Source organism: Entelurus aequoreus, linkage group LG05, assembly GCF_033978785.1.
Source record: "Entelurus aequoreus isolate RoL-2023_Sb linkage group LG05, RoL_Eaeq_v1.1, whole genome shotgun sequence".
Lineage (NCBI taxonomy): Eukaryota > Metazoa > Chordata > Actinopteri > Syngnathiformes > Syngnathidae > Entelurus > Entelurus aequoreus.
Window position 1 is genome coordinate 77119829 of NC_084735.1, and position 24469 is coordinate 77144297.

Here is a 24469-nt window from a genome sequence, read left to right on the forward strand (position 1 = left end):
CATTAATTCTGTCAAAAATATTTAAATTTCATATCATAAAATGCATTTGGACAGCACAATAATACATATTTAGTCTAATATGAAATATTTTTGAAATAGTGACCATAAATTCTGGCAAAAGTTTTTGTACATTATGGATTATTATTAAATATTTGAAAATGCATTTGGACAGCACATTATTAAATATTTACTGTTAAGTAATATAAACAACACTATAATTGTGGCAAAATTGTAAATTATTTAATATAAAATGTAGTTGCAGAGCTCAATAACACTACATTGTAAAGTTAGAAGTATTTTACTAAGCGACACTAATTCTGTCAAAACATGTAAGTAATCTATTTTTATAAATTTAATTTGGACACCACACACATACACATTTATTTATTTTTAAAGGTATAAAATTATTTTGGTATTAAGTGTCATTAAATTCTTCTAAATAAGTAAAACATTTTCCATGATTAAAATATTTAAAAATGCATTTGAATAGCACAATAATACACATTTAGTGTAATATGAAATATTTTCGTATTAAGCACCATTAATTCTGGCAAAAATCTGAAACATTTTTTATTATTTTTAAATATTTGAAAATGCATACGCACAGCACAATAACATATTTACTGTAAAATAGTATAAAGTGTTTTTTGTATTGAGTGAGACTATATAATTGTGGAAAAAATTTAAAACATTTGATATAACATTTATTTGGACAGTATTTAATTTAGAAAAATTATAATTTATTAAAAATCATTTAATATTATAAAATGCATTTGGACAGCACAATAATATATGTTTATTGTAAATAAATATAAAATGCTCTTTGTATTAAGCCTAATTAATTATTGTAAAAAATGTAAACATGTTCCATGATGAAATATTGAAAAACGCACAATAATACGTATTTGGTGTAAGAGGAAATGTTTTTATATTAAGCGCCATCTGGCAAAAATTATAAATGTTTTCATTATCATTGAGTATTATTAAAGATTTGAAAATGCATTTATATAGCACAATAATATATTATTTATTGTAAAGCAATGTTTTTTGTATCAAGCAACACTATATAAGTGTAGCAAAAATGTAAAATATTAAATATACCATTTATTTGGACAGCACAATAATATAATACATACAATAATCCTGGCAAAAATGTGCAAAGATAATATTTTAATATTATAAAATGCATTTGGACAGCACAATAATAAATAGTTATTGTTAGGCAATGTGTCATGTTTGTATTGAGCGTCATTAATTATTTCTGGAAAAAATATTAAATATTATAAAATGCATTTGGACAGCACAATAATGCATATTTATGTAAAGTGATGTACACAATATTTTTGTATCAAGCATTTAATTATTGGTAAAAATGTGAAAACAATTATTTAAAACGAATATTTAATATTATTTTAAAATACATTCGGATACCATAGTGTAATATATTATTTATTTTATTTAAATTGTGGCAAAAATGTGACAAAATACTACTGAATAAATTTGTATTAAAAATACTTTAAAAAGCACATGAATACTGTAATACTGCATTCCATGTCAGTGCCAGCAGATGGCGACAGATTGTTCCACAAACAGCTCGACCAAACTTAAGTCAATTCCTCTTACAAGCAAAGAGCAATCTCAGGGCAGAAAGACACGAAATAAAGTCGAGTGACTTCCCAAAATACCTTCCCTTACTGATTTTTAAGCCATAATGCAGTAGCAATCACAGACTATTTAAAACGCGATCATGTTTTTGAAAATGAAAACGTGTCCACCAAAGAATGAATCACCAGTGCAGTATTCCTTTCTAAATGTGTAAAAAGTGTAGTTCTGCAAAGCAAACACTGGAGGGCGCTCCATCACCTGTTGACAAGTTTGTGAAATACTGCTTGGAGAGACTCAATATTATGAAAGCATTATTAGCACATACTAAGGGACAAGATTCAAGAATAAATTACATTACAAAAACGTTAACCTTAGGGATGTCCGATAATGGCTTTTTGCCGATATCCGATATGCCGATATTGTCCAACTATTTAATTACCGATACCGATATCAACCGATATATACAGTCGTGGAATTAACACATTATGCCTAATTTGGACAACCAGGTATGGTGAAGATAAGGTACTTTTTTTAAAAAATGAATCAAATAAAATAAGATACATAAATTAAAAACATTTTCTTGAATAAAAAAGAAAGTAAAACAATATAAAAACAGTTACATAGAAACTAGTAATTAATGAAAATTTGTAAAATTAACTGTTAAAGGTTAGTATTATTTGTGGACCAGCAGCACGCACAATCATGTGTGCTTACGGACTGTATCCCTTGCAGACTGTATTGATATATATTGATATATAATGTAGGAACCAGAATATTAATAACAGAAAGAAACAACCCTTTTGTGTGAATGAGTGTGAATGAGTGTAAATGGGGGAGGGAGGTTTTTTGGGTTGGTGCACTAATTGTAAGTGTATCTTGTGTTTTTTATGTGGATTTAATAAAAAAACAAAAACAAAAAAAAAACAACGATACTGATAATAAAAAAAAACGACACCGATAATTTCCGATATTACATTTTAACACATTTATCGGCCGATAATATCGGCAGACCGATATTATCGGACATCTCTAGTTAACCTTCAACTTAACTTTATTTTCTAAATTCAAATTAATATTTTATATATTAGTGTGTATTTTACATATATTAATAATTTAATAATGAAATTGTTCGTATTGTAAACACGTATGTTCTTCTAAGATTAAGGTAAAACTTGGGTTAAGATTATAGTGATGGTTACAAACTACGGTTAGTTTAGTTAGTAATGTCTCGATACAACTTTTCATTTCTGAAACAATACCGATTTTGGAGCCTTGAGTACTGCATGAATCATACATATCCTATTTTTCGGACTATAAACCGCTACTTTTTTTCCTACGCTTTGGACCCTGCGGCTTATACAACTGTGCGGTGAGTTGAAGGATTAAAACATGTGTTATTGTTTGTGATAGGGAGCCAACTTTTGGACGAGTTGGCTCACTGCAGGTGCTGCGGGTTGAACGTCTAGTATTTTCTTCTCTTTAGTGTCGTGCACTCTTCTGGTCGTCCATAGCGTTTCTACTCGTATGGTTTCTTCATTTGTCAATCCAAGCAATGTTTGTAAATTTTACAAAATAAGTAAAACTATTCATACTTCCTAAATTGTCACATGTTTGATAGGAGTGTTTTCATGCATATTTTTGTACGTGTTATTGTAATGTAATCAAGCTAGGATTATAAGCCGCTACTTTTTTTCCCTACGCTTTGAACCCTGCAAATTATAAAACGGTGCAGCTAATTAGTGGATTTTTTTCCACTAACGCCCGTAATGTTTTGTTTTCAATAGTTTTTTTAAAATCAAATTCAAGCAAAGGACTGAAATGGTTAGTTATTGTTTGTGCTATGGCGCCATCGTTTGGACAAGTTCGCTCACTGCAGGGTTGAAAATGTACTTCTTGTTTTAATGCCTTGAACCGGAAGTATAACCGTCCATTGACTTTCAGCTCGAAGGGATTCTTAATTTATCACTCCAAGCAACGTTTGTAAGTTTTCCAATATAAGTAAAACAATTCATACTTACTTTACCGTCCCATGTGTGATGTCTGTAGGAGTGTTTTCATGCATATTTGTATGTGCTATCATAATGTAAACAAAGCTAGCGTTTTTAGCATTAGCTAATATGCTAACATGTGTCTGTGTTAGTATTATTAACTTACAACGGCATTATTTATGTATTGTTTCAGTTTCACAAAATCCTCAAGACGTGACAGAGGAGTTATTGAGTCTTTTTTTAGGTGACTGGGGAGCTAGCTTCCGCAGCTAGTGGGTCCATGACGATGACGTCTGTTTTGTTTGATCAGCCGTTTTACTGCCGCGTTACAGACACCGTTTGGAAACAATTAAGGAATGTAAATAAACAATTACAAAATATTTCTGTGTAAATAACTCATTTCCCGCTTATAGTGCGGCTAATATATGGAATATGGAATTTTTCTCAAATTTAGCTTAAATACAGATGCGCTATAGTCCGGAAAATACAGTATTTCTATTATTTTGTAGTGTGGAATGTTGGAAAAGGTTCAGAACAAACACTAACCTATTTGTTATCAACCGTCTGGAAATGGACTTATGCTGAATTTCAGTGGTAATTATTTTTTGGCGACACCGAGTGGCTACAATAATTAAGTTGAGCTCATGAATGACGCAGTAAGTTGAATGACGCGAACACGTTTGTTACTGGATGCTCTTTAATACGCTTCTGCCTTGGAGTCTTTGCATGTCTAAGTAATATGCAATTTGATACTTAGGACACTTATGTCTAGCTTGTGTGCTGTTGTGTGCTTAGATGTTGCGTAGCTGCGCGCTCCGAGTAGCTTATATAGCCTACCGTGTTTACATTTTGTAAATGACTTGACTAAAATAGAAGAAAAGACCAAGCTTGTGTGTTTATTGGAGGACATTTAGATGTAGCCACAAACAAAACTATGAATAGCCCAAAAAATTGTGACAACTACATGAGGGTCAATGGGTTTTTTTTGTCGGAAAAAATTGCGGAAGTTATGCGCAAACCAAGAATTGATAATGTAGAGTTTGCCGCCATCGTACGTAAATGAAAAAAATTGCGGAAGTTATGCGCAAACCAAGAATTGATAATGTAGAGTTTGCCGCCATCGTACGTAAATGACGCACTACTCAAGGTTCCTTGAATTCTGGCGGGGTTTTTTATTTTTTATGTTCCGATTTTCCCAACAAGCATGGCAAAACATGTTAAAAAGAGAAGATATACTATCCAAGAAACCATAGAGTTTATCTTACGTCGAGATGGTGAAGATTACCTAAACCGGTGGTGTCCAAAGAGCGGCCCGGGGGGGCATTAGCGGCCCGCGGCTCGAGTTTTGTTTGGCCCGCAACATGTTGACGGAAATAAACAGCAAAAAAGCAAGAAAAAAGAGCAAAAAGACGAAATAATGACAAAAAAGCAGAACATTGATATTTTGTAAAAAAAAAAAAAAAAAATGCTACAAACAGACATTTAATAACAGTTTCAGCTTTGTGTTATATGTGACAAATTGTATTATTAATAGTAATTAGCATTTATTAGCTTTTTTCTGAATAACTGATGTATCTTTTTTTGTACATTTTTACTGTTATGTTGCGTGCCAATAAAACCTTTAGGGGTGCACAAAAACTTCTATTCACATTTGAATCGCAATTCTAATTCATTACGATTCTAAATCAATTCATACTTTAAAAAAATTATGTTTTATTTTTTTTTACAAGAATACATATTTTCAAAGACATTTTTAGGCCATCTCCATGCAACCAGAAGGAGCTTTTCTAACTTTGTCTTTAAATATATGTAATTCGTCTATATGTAATAGGTGTCTGTTTTTAGCATATATATATATATATGTACACTGTATATATATATATATATATATATATATATATATATATATATATATATATATATATATATATATATATATATATATATATATATATATATATATATATATATATGTATATATATATATATATATATATTAGGGGTGTGGGAAAAAATCGATTCAAATTCGAATCGCGATTCTCACGTTGTGTGATTCAGAATCGATTCTCTTTTTTTTTTTTTTTTTTTTTAAATAATTTAATTTTTTTACAATTTTTTTTAATTTTTAAGTTTTAATTAATCAATCCAACAAAACAATACACAGCAATACCATAACAATGCAATCCAATTCCATAACCAAACCCGACCCAGCAACAGAACTGCAATAAACAGAGCAATTGAGAGGAGACACAAACACGACACAGAATAAACCAAAAGTAGTGAAACAAAAATTAATATTATCAACAACAGTATCAATATTAGTTACAATTTCAACATAGCAGTGATTAAAAATCCCTCATTGACATTATCATTAGACATTTATTAAAAAAAAAAAAAGAACAATAGTGTCACAGTGGCTAACACTTGCATCGCATCTCATAAGCTTGACAACACACTGTGTCCAATATTTTCACAAAGATAAAATAAGTCATATTTTTGGTTCATTTAATAGTTAAAACAAATTTATATTATTGCAATCAGTTGATGAAACATTGTCCTTTACAATTATAAAAGCTTTTTACAAAAATCTACTACTCTGCTTGCATGTCAGCAGACTGGGGTAGATCCTGCTGAAATCCTATGTATTGAATGAATAGAGAATCCTTTTGAATCGGGAAAAATTTGTTTTTGAATCGAGAATCGTGTTGAATTGAACACCCAACGATTCAAAGCCCTAGTAATAGGTGTCTGTTATATATATATATATATATATATATATATATATATATATATATATATATATATATATATATATATATATATATATATATATATATATATTTTTTTTTTTTCTTTTTTCTTTTTTTTAAAATATTTTTTATTTTATTAATTTATTTTTTAAATTTTTATTTAATTAAAAAAAAAATCTCTTTTTTTACAAAATAAAATAATATCAAAATGGCCCCTGCATACTTTGACTTTTTGTGATGTCGCCCTTTGTAGGAAAAGTTTGTACACCCTAAACCAGGGGTGTCAAACTCATTTTAGATGGGGGGCCACATAGAGAAAAATTTACTCCCAAGTGGGCCGAACTGGTAAAATCACGGCACAATAACTTAAAAATAAAGACAACTTCAGATTCTTTGTTTAAAAATAGAACAAGCACATTCTGAAAAATGTACAAATCATAATGTTGTTGGTTTTTTTACACTTACATGTTGCGGTTAATAGTATTTTATCTTTATTTGTCGTTATTTATACTTTGTGAATAAATTATGTGATAATGTTCATCAGTCAACTCATTGGTGTTCATTTTCAATCTATCAAGATAAAAAAATAATATCACAATCAAATTACAGGATGTTTATTATGTAGTTTGCTCATTTTCCTCGACTGCTGCACTAACATTATAGGGTTTATTTATATATTTTTTTACATATGTAGCATCATCTACAAAGATACAAAGAATTGCTATTGTGACATCTAGTGGACACATTTAGAACAGCAGTTTCTTTCATTGAAAAATTTCGGCTCATTTTTATACTTCGCAAACTCATCCCGCGGGCCGGATAAAACCTGTTCGGGCCGTACGTTTGATACCCCTTTCTCTTCACTGAAGGCTTTGAAAAAGACATGTTCGGTGTTGTGAAATATATTTGTATTTAGCCGACGCACGCAGAATAATGTTATGTCCGCGATGTGTGTCGTTCCGCTTTTCCTCCCTACAGCAACACGGCGGTCGACAGAAAGCACCGGGATCGCGAGCGCAAAAAAGGTTTGGTGGTAGCGGGGGTGTATATTGCAGGCCGGAAGAGTTAGTGCTGCAAGGGGTTCTGGGTATTTGTTCTGTTGTGTTTATGTTATCTTACGGTGCGGATGTTCTCCCGAAATGTGTTTGTCATTCTTGTTTGGTGTGGGTTCACAGTGTGGCGCATATTTGTAACAGTGTTAAACTTGTTTATACGCCCACCCTCAGTGTGACCTGTGTGGCTGTTGATCAAGTATGTCTTGCAGTCACTCACGTGTGTGTACAGAAGCCAAATACAACATGTGACTGGGCTGGCACGCTGTTTGTTGTAGAGGGCACTAAAGGCAGTGACATCACGGCACGCCCTTAATATTGTTGTTTGGGTGAAGACATTCGAAAGGAATGGTTGCCCTTAAATTCGGGAGTCTACCGGAAAAATCGGGAGGTTTGGCAAGTATGACGCTGTCAAGCGGCATTCATATAAAACTCGTGGGCCGCACTAACATTACATTTTCATATTAAAGGCCTACTGAAACCCACTACTACCGACCACGCAGTCTGATAGTTTATATATCAATGATGAAATGTTAACATTGCAACACATGCCAATACGGCCGGGTTAACTTATAAAGTGCAATTTAAAATTCCCGCCACACTTCCGGTTGAAAAACTCCTTTGGATATGATTTATGCGCGTGACGTCACAAAATCCACGGAAGTGGTTGGACCCCATCGAACCCGATACAGAAACCTCTTGTTTTCTTCGACAAAATTCCACAGTATTCTGGACATCTGTGTTGGTGAATCTTTTGCAATTTCTTTAATGAACAATGGAGGCTGCAAAGAAGAACATTGTAGGTGGGATCGATCAGCGGCTAAGTACAATACTTACAGCAACACAACAAGGACTACTTACTACGCCTAGCCGATGCTTGCCGCCAAACCCACGGATGAAGTCCTTCGTCGCGCCGTTGATCGCTGGAACGCAGGTGAGCACGGCTGTTGATGGGAAGATGAGGGCTGGCTGGCGTAGGTGGAGCGCTAATGTTTTTAGCATAGTTCTGTGAGGTCCGGTTGCTAAGTTGCTAAATTAGCCTTAGCGTCGTTAGTAACAGCATTGTTAAGCCTTACCAGGCTGAGAATTTTTAACCGTGTAGTTACATGTACATGGTTTAATAGTATTGTTGATCTTCTGTCTATCCTTCCAGTCAGGGGTTTATTTATTTTGTTTCTATCTTCATTTGAGAACGATGCTAGCACGTTAGCTCAGTTGCTAAGTGTGTCACCGATGTATTGTCGTGGAGATAAAAGTCACTTTAAATGTCCATTTCGCGTTCTCGACTCTCATTTTCAAGAGGATATAGTATCCGAGGTGGTTTAAAATACAAATTCGTGATCCACAATAGAAAAAGGAGAGAGTGTGGAATCCATTGAGCCAGCTTGTACCTAAGTTACGGTCAGAGCGAAAAAAGATACGTCCATCACTGCCTCTCCAGTCCTTCACTGTAACGTTCCTCATCTACGAATCTTTCATCCTCGCTCAAATTAATGGGGTAATCGTCGCTTTGTCGCTCCGAATCTCTCGCTCCATTGTAAACAACGGGGAATTGTGAGGAATACTAGCTCCTGTGACGTCACGCTACTTCCGGTACAGGCAAGGCTTTTTTTTTTATCAGCGAGCAAAAGTTGCGAACTTTATCGTCGATTTTCTCTACTAAATCCTTTCAGCAAAAATATGGCAATATCGCGAAATGATCAAGTATGACACATAGAATGGATCTGTTCCAGCGATCGGCAGAAGGACGAAGGACTTCACCCGATGCGTTTGGCGGCCCGGAGACGTAGGAAGTCAAGGTGAAGTCGGCGGCTAGCGCGGCTAGCGCGGCTAGCGCGGCTAGCGCGGCTAGCGCGGCTAGCGCTCCAACAAAGTCCTCCTGGTTGTGTTGCTGTAGTCCGCTGCTAATACACTGATCCCACCTACAACTGTCTTCTTTGCAGCCTTCATTGTTCATTAAAAAAATTGCAAAAGATGTCCAGAATACTGTGGAATTATGAAATGAAAACAGAGCTTTTTGTATAGGATTCTACGGGGTACCATAACTTCCATTAACATAACTCATTTGTTTAATCTAGCCTTTAAATAGACCCCCCCTTTTTTTAGACCAGTTGATCTGCCGTTTCTTTTCTTCTCTCCTCTTCTCCCCTGTCCCTTGCGAGGGGGAGTTGCATAGGTCCGGTGGCCATGGATGAAGTGCTGGCTGTCCAGAGCCGGGACCCCGGGTGGACCACTAGCCTGTGCATCGGTTGGGGACATCTCTGCGCTGCTGACCCGTCTCCGCTCGGGATAGTTTCCTGTTGGCCCCGCTGTGGACTGGACTCCCGCTGATGTGTTGGATCCACTGTGGACTGGACTTTCACAATGTTATGTCAGACCCACTCGACATCCGTTGCTTTCGGTCTCCCCTAGAGGGGGGGGGGGGTTACCCACATATGCGGTCCTCTCCAAGGTTTCTCATAGTCATTCACCGACGTCCCACTGGGGTGAGTTTTTCCTTGCCCGTATGTGGGCTCTGTACCGAGGATGTCGTTGTGGCTTGTACAGCCCTTTGAGACACTTGTGATTTAGGGCTATATAAATAAACATTGATTGATTGATTGATTGATTACTCGGACTTCGTCACGCGCATACGTCATCATACCGCGATGTTTCAGCCGGATATTTCCCGGGAATTTTAAAATGTCACTTTATAAGTTAACCCGGCCGTATTGGCATGTGTTGCAATGTTAAGATTTCATCATTGATATATAAACTATCAGACTGCGTGGTCGGTAGTAGTGGCTTTCAGTAGGCCTTTAAGGTGCGGGCCGCAAAATAACGTCTCGCGGGCCGCAATTGGCCCGCGGGCCGTGTGTCTGAGACCCCTGCATTAGTGTTTCAAACTAGCATCAATGTTTCAAACTAAGGTTGTAAATGTTTTACTGGTCACGTGACACCAACACAAGTAACCAAAAAGTGCAATAATGATTGCTACCGACCAGAATAGCGGACCACAAGTGTGACCTCATAGCCCCAAATGGATCTCCCCGCCGACAGATGGATGGGGCTAATATCGTAATTAAGCACCTCAGGCCGACGGTTCCTGTTTACCGGTTGGTTGCTAGGCAGTGACATCAGCTGATCCCCCCCCTCCCCCCCACCCTCCCTCCATCCCCTAATCCCCTTCCCTCTCTTGGCACACTCACTCTTGCCTCCGCTCTCTCCCAGATAGGCAGCGCAGACGTGGGTGGAGCGCACGGGGGTCTCCAGCGAGGAGAGCCTGGAAGGAAGGTAGTAGTAGTGAGAAGTGTGTGTGTGTGAGAGATAGTGTGTGTGTGTGTGTGTGTGTGCAGGAGGGAGGGATGTGACAGCATGGTCTGGGTGTGAGGACGTCAGTGGAAGACGCGGCGGCAGCCTCCACATGTCCACCTAGAAAGACGCACTTGGAGGGGTCTTTCTTTTTGTTGTTGTTTGTTTTTTTTTAGTTTTTTTATATATATATATATATATATATATGATTTGTCAGTTTGTGAGTGGTCTTGGGAGAAGGCTCCTGGCTGGACCGCATGCATGACACAACGCAAAGGCGAGAAACCCACCATCAGCATCCAGGAGCACATGGCCATTGACGTGTGCCCGGGACCCATCCAGCCCATCAAGCAGATCTCGGACTACTTCCCACGGTACCCCCCGGGGCCTGCCGCCCTCCGGGCCCCCGCGCTCCGCTCCACCCGCCGCCGCCGCAGCCGCCGCCGCTACTACTACCGTAGCCTCGGAAAGTGAGCGCCCGGATGAAGAGAGCCCGGACCGGGCGTTCGCCGCGGGAGCGTCGGCCTCCTCGCCGGCGGCCGCCAGGAGGGACGAGGAGCCCGACGTGGAGGGATACGACTCGGACGACTCCAGTGAGTGAGCTTCCCATCCGATGCAATTCTAGCCTTTCTTTCTTTTGACTTCCACCGGTTGCCAGGCACCCATCTTCCTTTTTATTTGTCACCTTTTCTTCTCCCCCGCCCCCACTCCTCCATCCCCTACAACTCCGCGCCTCGCACACCAGACAACTGTTGCTGCCGCCGCAACAATTGCAGCCTCCTCCCGGAGCCCTCGCTCCACTCCCCTCTTAGCGATGCCGTTTTAACGCATGTCGGCATGCATTTTTATTACGGTCAGGCTATTGTTTATCACATTAAGGTTGTAATTCTTCATTTTTTTTAATCACACCATCAGGACTTGTGCATTTTTAGGACTTGTGTATCGTTTATGCAAGAAAATTTAGCACTAAAAATCCACTCATGACCCCCCCCCCCCCCCGAAAATAAAATGTTGCTTGCCGCTCACGCCCCCCTGAAATACATTTTTTCACCCCCCTTATCACCTCCCCGAGTTGAAATAATTAAAGTTAAAGTTAAAGTACCAATGATTGTCACACACACACACAAGGTGTGTGCAAAATTATTTTCTGCATTTGACCCATCACCCTTGATCACCCCCTGGGAGGTGAGGGGAGCAGTGAGCAGCAGCGGTGGCCGCGCCCGGGAATCATTTTTGGTGATTCAACCCCCAATTCCAACCCTTGATGCTGAGTGCCAAGCAGGGAGGTAATGGGTCCCATTTTTATAGTCTTTGGTATGATTTGGCCGGGGTTTGAACTCACAACCTACCGATCTATTAAGAACAGGGGTCCCCAAACTGCGGCCCGTGGGCCGGATACGGCCCCCCAGCGTCCAAAATCCGGCCCGCGGGAAGTCCCGAGTAAAAAAATTTTTTAATTATTATTTTTTTAAAAATCTCTCCTTACTAGTCCATTTTCTACGGTCTCCTAGCCACTCAGGCAAATCATATTGTCTAAAAATGCATTTTTACCATCGATAACGTGACATGCAGCAAGTGCGCTCTTTAAGTCAATTAGTGCGCGAGGAATATATATGTAGGAATATATATGTATGAATATATATGTATATATATATATATATATATATATATATATATATATATATTATATATATATATATATATATATATATATATATATATATATATACACACACATAGAGACACATATACATATATACACATATACATATATAAATACATACATACACATATACATATATATATATATACATGGACATATACAGTACATAGACATATACATATATACACATTTACATATACATATACATATATACACACACACACACACACACAAACATTTACATATAATATATACCGGTATATATATATATATATACACAAGTTGAAATAATATTAAAAACCTGATAACATTTATTGACATCTTTGTGCATGAAAAATGACACTAGAACTGAAAATCCACCCTGCATCTCACGACCACCCAAAATAAAAAAAATTCACGCCCCCCCCCCCCCCCAGTTGAAATACCATTAGTAGCCTGATAACATTTATTGACTTCCGTAAGACTTGTGCATCGTTTATGAATGAAAAGTGACAGTAGCATTAAAGATCAACCCTGCCGCTCACGCCCCCCCCCTGAAATAATTTCTTTTCACCCCCCTTACCCCACCTAAGTTGAAATACTATTAAGAACCTGATAACATTTATTGACATCTTTAATACTTGTGCATTGATAAGGCATGAAAAATGACACAAGGACTGAAAATCAACCCTGCCGCTCACGACCCCCCAAAATTAAAAAAATTCACGCTCCCCCCGAGTTGAAATACTATTAGGAGCCTGACAACATTTGACTTCAAGACGTGGGCATCGTTTATAAATGAAAAGGGACACTAGAACTAAAAATCCACCCTGCCCCTCACAATCCCCCTGAATAAATTTTTTCACGCTCCCCCCCGAGTTGAAATACTATTAGGAGCCTGATAACATTTATTGACATCTTTAAGACTTGTGCATCGTTTATAAATGAAAAGTGACACAAGGACTGAAAATCAACCCTGCCGCTCACGCCCCCCGAAATACATTTTTTCACCCCCCTCAACAACTCCCGAGTCGAAATAATATTAAGAACCTAGACCCTGACAACATTTATTGACATCAAACCTGCCGCTCACGACCCCCCAAAATAAAAACATTTCACGCTCCTCTACTCCCCTCTCAGTTGAAATACTATCAGGAACCTGATGATATTTATTGACTTTTTTTTTAGGACTTGTGCATCGTTTATGCATGAAAAATGACATGAGCACTAAAAATCCACCCTACCACTCATGACCCCCCAAAATAAAATGTTGCTGCTCACGCCCCCCTGAAATAAAAAAAATTTCACCCCCCTCAACACCTCCCCGAGTTGAAATAATATTAAGAACCTGATAACATTTATTGAAATTTTTGTGCGTGAAAAATGACACTAGAACTAAAAATCCACCCTCCTGCTCACAACCCCCCAAAATAAATTTGTCACGCCCCCCCCAGTTGAAATACTATCAGGAACCTGATGATATTTATTGAATTTTTTTTTTTTAGGATTTGTGCATCGTTTATGCATGAGCACTAAAAATCCACCCTACCACATGACACCCCAAAATAAAATGTTGCCGCTCACGCCCCCCTAAAATAAATGTTTCCCCTCCCTCAACACCTCCACGAGTTGAAATAATATTAGGAACCTGATAACATTTATTGACATCTTTGTGCGTGAAATATGACATTAGAACTAAAAATTCACCCTGCCGCTTACGACCCCCCAAAATATTTTTTTTCACGCCCCCCCCCCGAGTTGAAATACTATTAGGAGCCTGATAACATTTATTGACTTCTGTAAGACTTGTGCATCGTTTATAAATGAAAAGTGACAGTAGCACTGAAAATCAACCCTGCCGCTCACGCCCCCCCCCCGAAATAATTTTTTTTCGCTCCCATCAACCCCACCCAAGTTGAATTACTATTAAGAACCTGATAACATTTTTAAGACTTGTCTTTAAGACTTGTGCATTGTTTGTGCATGAGAAATGACACGAGCACTGAAAATCCACCCTGCCGCTCACAACGCCCCAAAATAAAAATTTTCACGCTCCCCCCGAGCTGAAATACTATTAGGAGCCTGATAACATTTATTGACTTCTTTAAGACTTGTGCATTGTTTATGCATGAAAAATTACACTAGAACAAAAAATCCACCATGCCTCTCACGCCCCCCCTGAAATCAAATGTTTCACCCCCCCACCCGATAATATTTGTGGATTATTTAGGACTTGTGCATCGTTTATAAATGAAAAGTGACACTAAAACTAAAAATCCACCCTACCACTTACGACCCCCCAAAATACATATTTTCACGCTCCTCCCTGAGTTGAAATACTATTAGGAGTCTGATAACATTTATGGACTTCTTTAAGACGTGTGCATTGTTTATAAATGAAAAATGATACTAGAACAAAAAAAATCCACCCTGCCCCCTGAAATAAAAAAATTCAACCTCCCCCCCGATAATATTTGGGGATTTTTTAAGACTTGAGCATCGTTTATAAATGAAAAGTGACACTAAAACTAAAAATCCACCCTACCGCTCACGACCCCCCCAAATAAATTTTTCCATGCCCCCCGAGTTGAAATACTATTAGGAGCCTAATAACATTTATTGACTTCTTTAAGACTTTTGCATCGTTTATAAATGAAAAGGGACACTAGCACTGAAAATCAACCCTGCCGCTCACGCCCCCCTGAATTTTTTTTAACATCCCCCCCACGTTGAATTACTATTAAGACCCTGATATTTGTGGATTTTTTAAGACTTGTGCATCGTTTATGCATGAAAAATGACACTAACACTGAAAATCCACAATGCCACTCATGACCCTCATACATTTTTTCACGCCCCTCCCTGAATTGAAATACTATTAGGAACCTGATATTTACAGATTTTTTAAAGACTTGAGAATCGTTTATGCATGAAAAATGACATTAACAAATAAAAAAAAATCCACCCTGCCGCTCACGCCCCCAAACATTTTTTTCACGCCCCTCCCCGCATTGAAATACCATTAAAGGCCTACTGAAATGAATTGTTTTTATTTAAACGGGGATAGCAGATCTATTCTATGTGTCATACTTGATCATTTCGCGATATTGCCATATTTTTGCTGAAAGGATTTAGTATAGAACAACGACGATAAAGATTGCAACTTTTGGTATCTGATAAAAAAAAGGCTTGCACCTACCGGAAGTAGCGTGACGTAGTCAGTTGAACATATATGCAAAGTTCCCTATTGTTTACAATGATGGCCGCATGAAGTGAGAGAGATTCGGACCGAGAAAGCGACAATTTCCCCATTAATTTGAGCGAGGATGAAAGATTTGTGGATGAGTAAAGTGCAAGTGAAGGACTAGTGGGGAGTTGAAGCTATTCAGATAGGGAAGATGCTGTGAGAGCCGGGGGTGACCTGATATTCAGCTGGGAATGACTACAACAGTAAATAAACACAAGACATATATATACTCTATTAGCCACAACACAACCAGGCTTATATTTAATATGCCACAAATTAATCCTGCATAAAAACACCTGCGTGTTTGTTATGCTAGCTCCTAGCTCCTCTGCTAGCTCCTAGCTCCATAGAACACGCCAATACAATTCAAACACCTGATCAACACACACAATCACTCAGCCCAAAAGACCGTTTACCTAACCCAAGGTTCATAAAGCTTATATATTTTTAAAAAGTTACGTACGTGACGCGCACATACGGTCAAGTTATCGAATGTTTAGCAGCCAAGGCTGCATACTCACGGTACCTGATATTCAGCTGGGAATGACTACAACAGTAAATAAACACAAGACATATATATACTCTATTAGCCACAACACAACCAGGCTTATATTTAATATGCCACAAATTAATCCTGCATAATAACACCTGCGTGTTTGTTATGCTAGCTCCTAGCTCCTCTGCTAGCTCCTAGCTCCATAGAACACGCCAATACAATTCAAACACCTGATCAACACACACAATCACTCAGCCCAAAAGACCGTTCACCTAACCCAAGGTTCATAAAGCTTATATATTTTTAAAAAGTTACGTACGTGACGCGCACGTACGGTACGGTACGTGTTATGCTAGCTCCTAGCTCCTCTGCTAGCTCCTAGCTCCATAGAACACGCCAATACAATTCAAACACATGATCAACACACACAATCACTCAGCCCAAAAGACCGTTCACCTAACCCAAGGTTCATAAAGCTTATATATTTTAAAAAAGTTACGTACATACGCAAAAAAAAGCCAAAGCTGCATACTCACAGTAGCACGTCTGCGTCTTTGTCATCCAAATCAAAGTAATCCTGGTAAGAGTCTGTGTTGTCCCAGTTCTCTACAGGCGTCTGTGTATCCAAATCAAAAGTCCTCCTGGTTAGAGTCTCTGTTATCCGAGTTCTTCCATCTTGACTGCATCTTTCGGGAATGTAAACAAAGAAGCGCCGGCTGTGTACTGTTGTGGCTGACTACGTTCGAAAAATACGTCCATTTCGCACCGACAACTTTCTTCTTTGCTTGCTCGGCTTCCTTCTCTATAATGCAATGAACATGATTGAAACAGATTCACGAACACAAATGTCCAGAATACTGTGGAATTATGAAATGAAAACAGAGCTTTTTCGTATCGGCTTCAATGTGGAAGGCATACCCGTGTTCGCCGGGCTACGTCACACGCATACGTCATCCTCAGAGGCGTTTCGAACCGGAAGTTTAGCGGCAAATTTAAAATGTCACTTTATAAGTTAACCCGGCCGTATTGGCATGTGTTATAATGTTAAGATTTCATCATTGATATATAAACTATCAGACTGCGTGGTCGGTAGTAGTGGGTTTCAGTAGGCCTTTAAGAACCTGATAATATTTATAGATTTTTTTTTTTTTAGGATTTGCGCATCGTTAATGCATAAAAAATGACACTAGAACTGAAGATCCACCCTGCTGCTCACGACCCCCTCGAGTTGAAATACTATTAAGAACCTTATAAAATGTATTTATTTTTTTAGACTTGTGCATCGTTTATGCATGAAAAATCACACTAACACTGAAAATCCATCCCCTCGAAATACAATTTTCTTTACGCCCGCCCCCCGAGTTGAAATACTATTAAGAACCTGATAATATTCATGGATTTTTTAAAGACTTGTGCATTGTTTATGCATGAACAATTGTGCATTGTTCATGCATGAACAATGACACCAACTCTGAAAAGCCATCTTTCCGTTCGCATCCTCCATACATTTTTTCACATCCCTCCCTGAATTGTAATACTGTTAAGAACGTAATCAAATGTATAGATTTTGTAAGACTTGTGCATTGAATATGCATGAAAAATGACACAGGCACAAGACATTACAACAACGTTGAGAACTTGAGCAACTCAAACATAACGTTGAAACGACATGCTTTTTCACAATGTTTAATCAATATAAGATTCAGACATTTATTTGGTAGTTTCCCAACACAAATACAACGTTGAAACAACATGTAATTCTATTCAGCTCATGTTATTCTATTCTGTGTTATATATGTTTTATGTTGCACGATTGCACCAAGTAAAATTCCTAGTTTGTGAACCCGTTCTCAAACAATGGCAATGAAAACTATTCTGATTCTGATGCTTTTTGACGACGTCTATTCAATGCCAGGTTGTGGCGTTGATTTGACCATTGACATTTGGTCATTTCCCAACCAACAACGTGGATCCAACGTTGGACATCAACGTTGTCTCAATTTACAAACACAACTATTTTGCAATGTTGTTTCAAAGTCAGTTTTAAAGGACATGTACGTATAATCAACGGTGTATCAATGTCGTGTGCCTGCTGGGTGGGGACCTACATTTTTTCACGCACACCCTGATGTGAAATACTATTAAGGTAATATTTATTGATTAACTTAGGCTGGTGCATCATTTTGGCATGACAAATTTCACTAACAACTTTCCCCCAAAAGGGGGGCCCACCCCACTATTTGAGTAGTACTGCATTAAATAATTCAACATGTCCGAAAAAGGAGTAGGAGAATCACAATCCTCCTCTTTTTCTTTTCTTCTGGGCACTCACGGTATACGAGCGTGTTTGTATAGCTCCCCGGAGGGTCCACAGGTGACCCTCTGAACGGTTCCTCAGTCCTCCCTGCGAGAGATTGGAGGTTAACATGCGACGGACTCATCCTCTTTCAGAGGTAATCCGGCCAGACTGGCGTGCATGAGGTGGGTGGCGGAGGGGAGGGGGGGTTTAATCCTGAACTGGACGAGAGGATGATGAAGAGCAGAGAGAGGAAGAGGAGGCAGATGTTGCTCTGTGATGACCTCCGCGAAGCAACAGGGATTTTACGCCATACTGGATTGTGTACCTTACCAAGTTCAAATGTATTTGCAAAGGCCTAACAATAAGTCTTCTTAGCGCGACGGATTTTGTGTAAAAAGAACCAAAATGTCACTCAGAAGCGCAATGATTGTAAAATGATCGAGTGCAAGAACTCTCCAGGCCTGAAGGGGGCAGTAAAATAAACGAAATGTATTGCTCGATCTGCCGAGTCAATGCCCCACCCGCGCATCGACGCCAGTGGATCGCATCAGCAAACAATTTTTCACGTCTGATTATTCCGAACCGCTTTCCTCGCGCCTTTTGTGCTTTCGCAAAACCAGCAGGCGGCGCAATAGCAACCTGAAAATATGTTCGTTTAGCTAGTTGTACAAAACCCCAAACCAGTGAAGTTGGCACGTCGTGTAAATGGTAAATAAAAACAGAATACAATGATTTGCAAATCCTTTTCAATTTATATTCAATTGAATAGACTGCAAAGACAAGATATTTAATGTTCAAACTGAGAAACGTAATTTTTTTTGCAAATAATCATTAACTTAGAATTTAATGGCACCAAAAAGTTGGCACAAGGGCATTTTTACCACTGTGTTACATGGCCTTTCCTTTTAACAACACTCCGTAAACATTTGGGAACTGAGGAGACCAATTTTTGAAGCTTTTCAGGTGGAATTCTTTCCCATTCTTGCTTGATGTACAGCTTAGCTTAGCTCTTGGATAAATTATATCTACGTATCAAGAAATAAATACAAGAGCATGCCTTGTATTTGTTAGCATGCCTTATGAAGACTTGACCCATTGTGAGTAGAGATGTCCGGTAATATCGGACTGCCGATATTATCGGCCGATAAATGCTTTAAAATGTAATATCGGAAATTATCGGTATCGGTTTCAAAAAGTAAAATTTATGACTTTTTAAAACGCTACTGTACGGAGTGGTATACGGACGTAGGGAGGAGTACAGAGCGCCAATAAACCTTGAAGGCACTGCCTTTGCGTGCCGGTCCAATCACATAATATCTATGGCTTTTCACACACACAATTGAATGAAAATGCATACTTGGTCAACAGCCATACAGGTCACACTGAGGGTGACCGTATAAACAACTTTAACACTGTTACAAATATGCGCCACACTGTGAACCCACACCAAACAACAATGAAAAACACATTTCGGGAGAACATCCGCACCGTAACACAACATAAACACAACAGAACAAATACCCAGAACCCCTTGCAGCGCTAACTCTTCCGGGACGCTACAATTTACACCCCCCCCCCCCAACCCGCCCACCTCAACCTCCTCATGCTCTCTCAGGGAGAGCATGTCCCAAATTCCAAGCTGCTGTTTTGAGGCATGTTAAAAAAAATAATGCACTTTGTGACTTCAATAATAAATATGGCAGTGCCATGTTGGCATTTTTTTTTCCATAACTTGAGTTGATTTATTTTGGAAAACCTTGTTACATTGTTTAATGCAGTGTTTTTCAACCTTTTTTGAGCCAAGACACATTTTTTGCGTTAAAAAAATCCAGAGGCACACCACCAGCAGAAATCATAAACTCAGTTGACAGTTAAAAGTCGTTGTTGCAATTGTTGGATATGACTTTAAACCATAAGCAACCATGCATCACTATAGGTCTTGTCTCAAAGTAGGTGTACTGTCACCCCTGTCACATCACCCCCTGACTTATTTGGAGTTTTTTGCTGTTTTCCCGTGTGCAGTGTTTTAGTTCTTGTCTTGCGCTCCTATTTTGGTGGCTTTTTCTCTTTTTTCTGTATTTTCCTGTAGCAGTTTCATGTCTTATATTTCCCGCATCTACTTTGTTTTAGCAATCAAGAATATTTCAGTTGTTTTTATCCTTCTTTGTGGGGACATTGTTGATTGTCATGTCGTGTTCGGATGTACATTGTGGACGCCGTCTTTGCTCCACAGTAAGTCTTTGCTGTCGTCCAGCATTCTGTTTTGTTTACTTTGTAGCCAGTTCAGTTTTACTTTCGTTCTGCATAGCCTTCCCTAAGCTTCAATGCCTTTTTTTAGCGGCACTCACCTTTTGTTTATTTTTGGTTTAAGCATAAGGCACCTTTTTACCTGCATTTACAAAGCAATTAGCTACCGGCTGCCACCTACTGATATGGAAGAGTATTACACGGTTACTCTGCCGAGCTCTAGACAGCACCGACACTCAACAACAACACATCATTTGCAGACAATAATTACTGGTTTGAAAATTTTTTTTTTTAACCCAAATATGTGAAATTAGATAATCGCCCACGGCACACCAGACTGTATCTCACGGCACACTAGTGCAGGGGTCGGCAACCTTAACCACTCAAAGAGCCATTTTGGCAAGTTTCACAAATTAAAGAAAATAATGGGAGCCACAAAAAAATTTTTTAAATTTAAAATGAAAAACACCGCATACAAAGCTTAAATTGCTTTGTGCTATGTTAACCAGGGGTCTCAGACACACGCACCGGCACGCACCTTAATATGGAAATTTGATGTTAGTGCGGCCCGCGAGTTTTGAATGAATGGCGCTTGATAGCGACATACTTGCCAACCCTCTCATTATTTCCGGGAGACTCCCGAATATCAGGGCGTGATGGCACTGTTTTTGGCGCCCTCTACAGCCTGCCCAAACAGTGCACCTGCTCGACCACATGTAGAATGCAGCTTCAGCTTGCTCACGTAAGTGACAGCAAGGCATACTAGTTCAACAGCCACACAGCTTACACTGACGGTAGCCGTATAAAACAACTTTAACACTGTTACGTTACAAATATGCGCCACACTTTGAACCCACACCAAAAAAGAATGACAAACACATTTCTGGAGAACATCTGCACTGTAACACAACATAAACACAACACAACAAATACCCAGAATCCCATGCAGCCCTAACTCTTCCGCTCAACCGACGCACGGAGGGGGGAGGGTTGATGTGTGGGGGGTTTGGTGGTAGCGGGGGTGTATAATCTAGACCGGAAGAGTTAGGGCTGCATGGGATTCTGGGTATTGGTTGTGTTGTGTTTATGTTGTGTTACGGTGCGGATGTTCTCCAGAAATGTGTTTTTCATTCTTTTTTGGTGTGGGTTCACAGTGTGGCGCATATTTGTAACGTAACAGTGTTAAAGTTGTTTTATACGGCTACCGTCAGTGTAAGCTGTGTGGCTGATGACTAAGTATGCTTTGCTGTCTCCTACGGTGTGGATGTAAAAGCTATATACAACATGTGGCGGGCTGGCACGCTGTTTGTAAATGCTATAGAGGACAATTACTGCAGTGCAAATAGGGCACGCCCTTAATTTAGTAATTAGAGTGAAAATAGGATTATATTTGCCCTGGGAGTTTTCTAGGAGAGGCACTGAGATCCATAAGTCTCCTGGGAAAATCGGGGGGTCGGCAAGTATGCAGCTGAGCCGCATCAGAGTGGTCAAAGAGCCGCATGCGGCTCCGGAGCCGCGGGTTGCCGACCCCTGCACTAGTGTGCCGCGGCACAATGGTTGAAAAACACTGGTTTAATGCATCCAGCGGGGCATCACAACAAAGTGAGGCATAATAATGTGTTAATTCCACGACTGTATATATCGGTATCGGTTGATATCGGAATCGGTAATTAAGAGTCGGACAATATCGGAATATCGGATATCGGCAAAAAAGTCATTATCGGACACCTCTAATTGTGAGCTAAACCCGGTCTTGACTCCTCTTGTTTGGTCGCCCGAAAGACACAAGGGACCCTCACTACACTGTCAAAGCACTCGGCTAACACCTAGCCTGAACACTTTTATTAAGCATCTGCTTCATGGCATCGCAATCTGATGACTCCACAAACAACACGGGCAACAGGTGTTGGCAGCAGCGGTCTCGTAGCAAACGCGCATGATTTTGTCGGTGTGTGTGTGTGTGTGGGGGGGGGGGGTTATGGTGCAGTCTCACCCAAACAAGCGCTCCTGTCCTTCCGTGCTAATATGGCAATTAGTCACTCACATCTGCTGGAGTGTCATCTTAATGATTTGGCAATCAACCTGGAGATGCATCAGTGATGCGAGCTAATTACAGCCCAGTCAAGCCCGTCCTCTTCTTACCTCCAATAACCGCTAACAGGACATGCAAATGTTAAGTTAAAGTTAAAGTACCAATGATTGTCACACACACACACACGAGGTGTGGCGAAATTGTTCTCTGCATTTGACCCATCACCCTTGATCACCCACTGGGAGGTGAGGGGAGCAGTGAGCAGCAGCGTTGACCACGCCCGGGAATCATTTTTGGTGATTTAACCCCCAATTCCACCCCTTGATGCTGAGTGCCATGTGCGGTTTGATATCCTGCACTTGATACCATACCTTATTGCTCTTTGCTATGAAATAAATCCTGCTGTGGAACACAGTCTGCGCGACACCCGAGTCCACAGCAATAAAGAAATATATCCGTGCTTCTCACCTTACCTCATATTGGAATTTGACAGCACCGACCAAAACATCTGAAGTGTTTGTCGTAGGTTTACCTCCGTAATGGCAGCTTTGTGACTATATTTGCAAATAAACTAACTTGCACTGGGATTCGAAAAAAGGAACTTTAAAAGTGGACCTTCTCCTGGTTGTCGCCAATACCTTTTGTTTACTTCTTTAAACCGCAATCTAAAGTTAAAGTTAAAGTACCAATGATTGTCACACACACACTAGGTGTGGTGAAATGTGTCCTCTGCATTTGACCCATCCCCTTGTTCACCCCCTGGGAGGTGAGGGGAGCAGTGAGCAGCAGCGGTGGCCGCGCTCGGGAATCATTTTTGGTGATTTAACCCCAATTCCAACCCTTGATGCCGAGTGCCAAGCAGGGAGGTAATAGGTCCCATTTTTATAGTCTTTGGTATGACTCGGCCGGGGTTTGAACTCACAACCTACCGATCTCAGGGCGGACACTAACCACTAGGCCACTGAGTAGGTTAAATTAGTTAAATTAACAGCACCCCTGCTGGTTGCAGCCGAGTAGTACACCGTGTTTTGCCTCGAATGTTACAAGAAACAATTACTTGATGATTACAAGGTTCCTTATGTTCAAAAAATCCAATATTGGGCTCATACCGAGCTTTCCCGCAGAGTGGCACAGTCCCGATTAGATTGGTAAATCCTGCTTTCTGCTTCAATTAAGTAAATAGTATGAAATCGTTGTGACGGTCAATAAAGACCACGCAGTAGAGAAGAAGAAAAGCTTAAGTTTTTCTGTCCTATTTTTTTGTAGTCCAGGTTGAGTTCACGAAATATTGGAGTTATGAGCATCAATATTACAGAAGTTGTTTTTCGCATGTTCTCGATGTTCTCTGTTGCTGCAATAATTGTACTATTTAGTCATTTAATTCATGAAATTCTAATATTTCAATTATTAGTCTGTTCAACTTAAATGTCACAAAATTCCATAAGAATAAAAAGGATTTTGTGTTTCTTTTTTTTTATTTAATTTTTTTTGTTTGTATTTTATTTTGTTTTTATAAATAGTATTTTTTTTTTTTGTAACAAAAATTTGCACGTTTCCCATTTTTCACACTGCAAAAAGTCAGTGTTTAAAAACAAGAAAAAAAATACAAAAATGAGGGGTATTTTATTTGAACTAAGCAAAATGATCTGCCAATAGAACAAGAAAATTCGGCTTGTCAAGACTTTCCAAAACAAGTAAAATTAGCTCACCTCAATGAACCCAAAAATACCTTAAAATAAGTATATTGTCACTAATAACAAGTGCACTTTTCTTGGTAGAAAAAAAAAAAAAGAGACCTTTTTGCTCAATATGTTGAAAAA

The 24469-nt window shown here is 39.1% G+C and overlaps 1 protein-coding gene and 1 long non-coding RNA gene across 2 annotated transcripts in view; one reads left to right on the plus strand and one right to left on the minus strand.

Moving 5' to 3' along the window:
- LOC133651053 (uncharacterized) overlaps positions 1–24469 on the minus strand; it is an 88396-nt gene that overhangs the window by 17620 nt on the left and 46307 nt on the right. The gene's annotated exons all lie outside the window — the stretch shown is intronic.
- doc2b (double C2-like domains, beta) overlaps positions 10614–24469 on the plus strand; it is a 302553-nt gene continuing 288697 nt past the window's right edge. The window contains 2 exon segments of the mRNA XM_062048951.1: positions 10614–11064; positions 11066–11279. Of these exon segments, the coding sequence (XP_061904935.1) occupies positions 10948–11064; positions 11066–11279 (331 nt within the window). The 5' untranslated portion in view covers positions 10614–10947.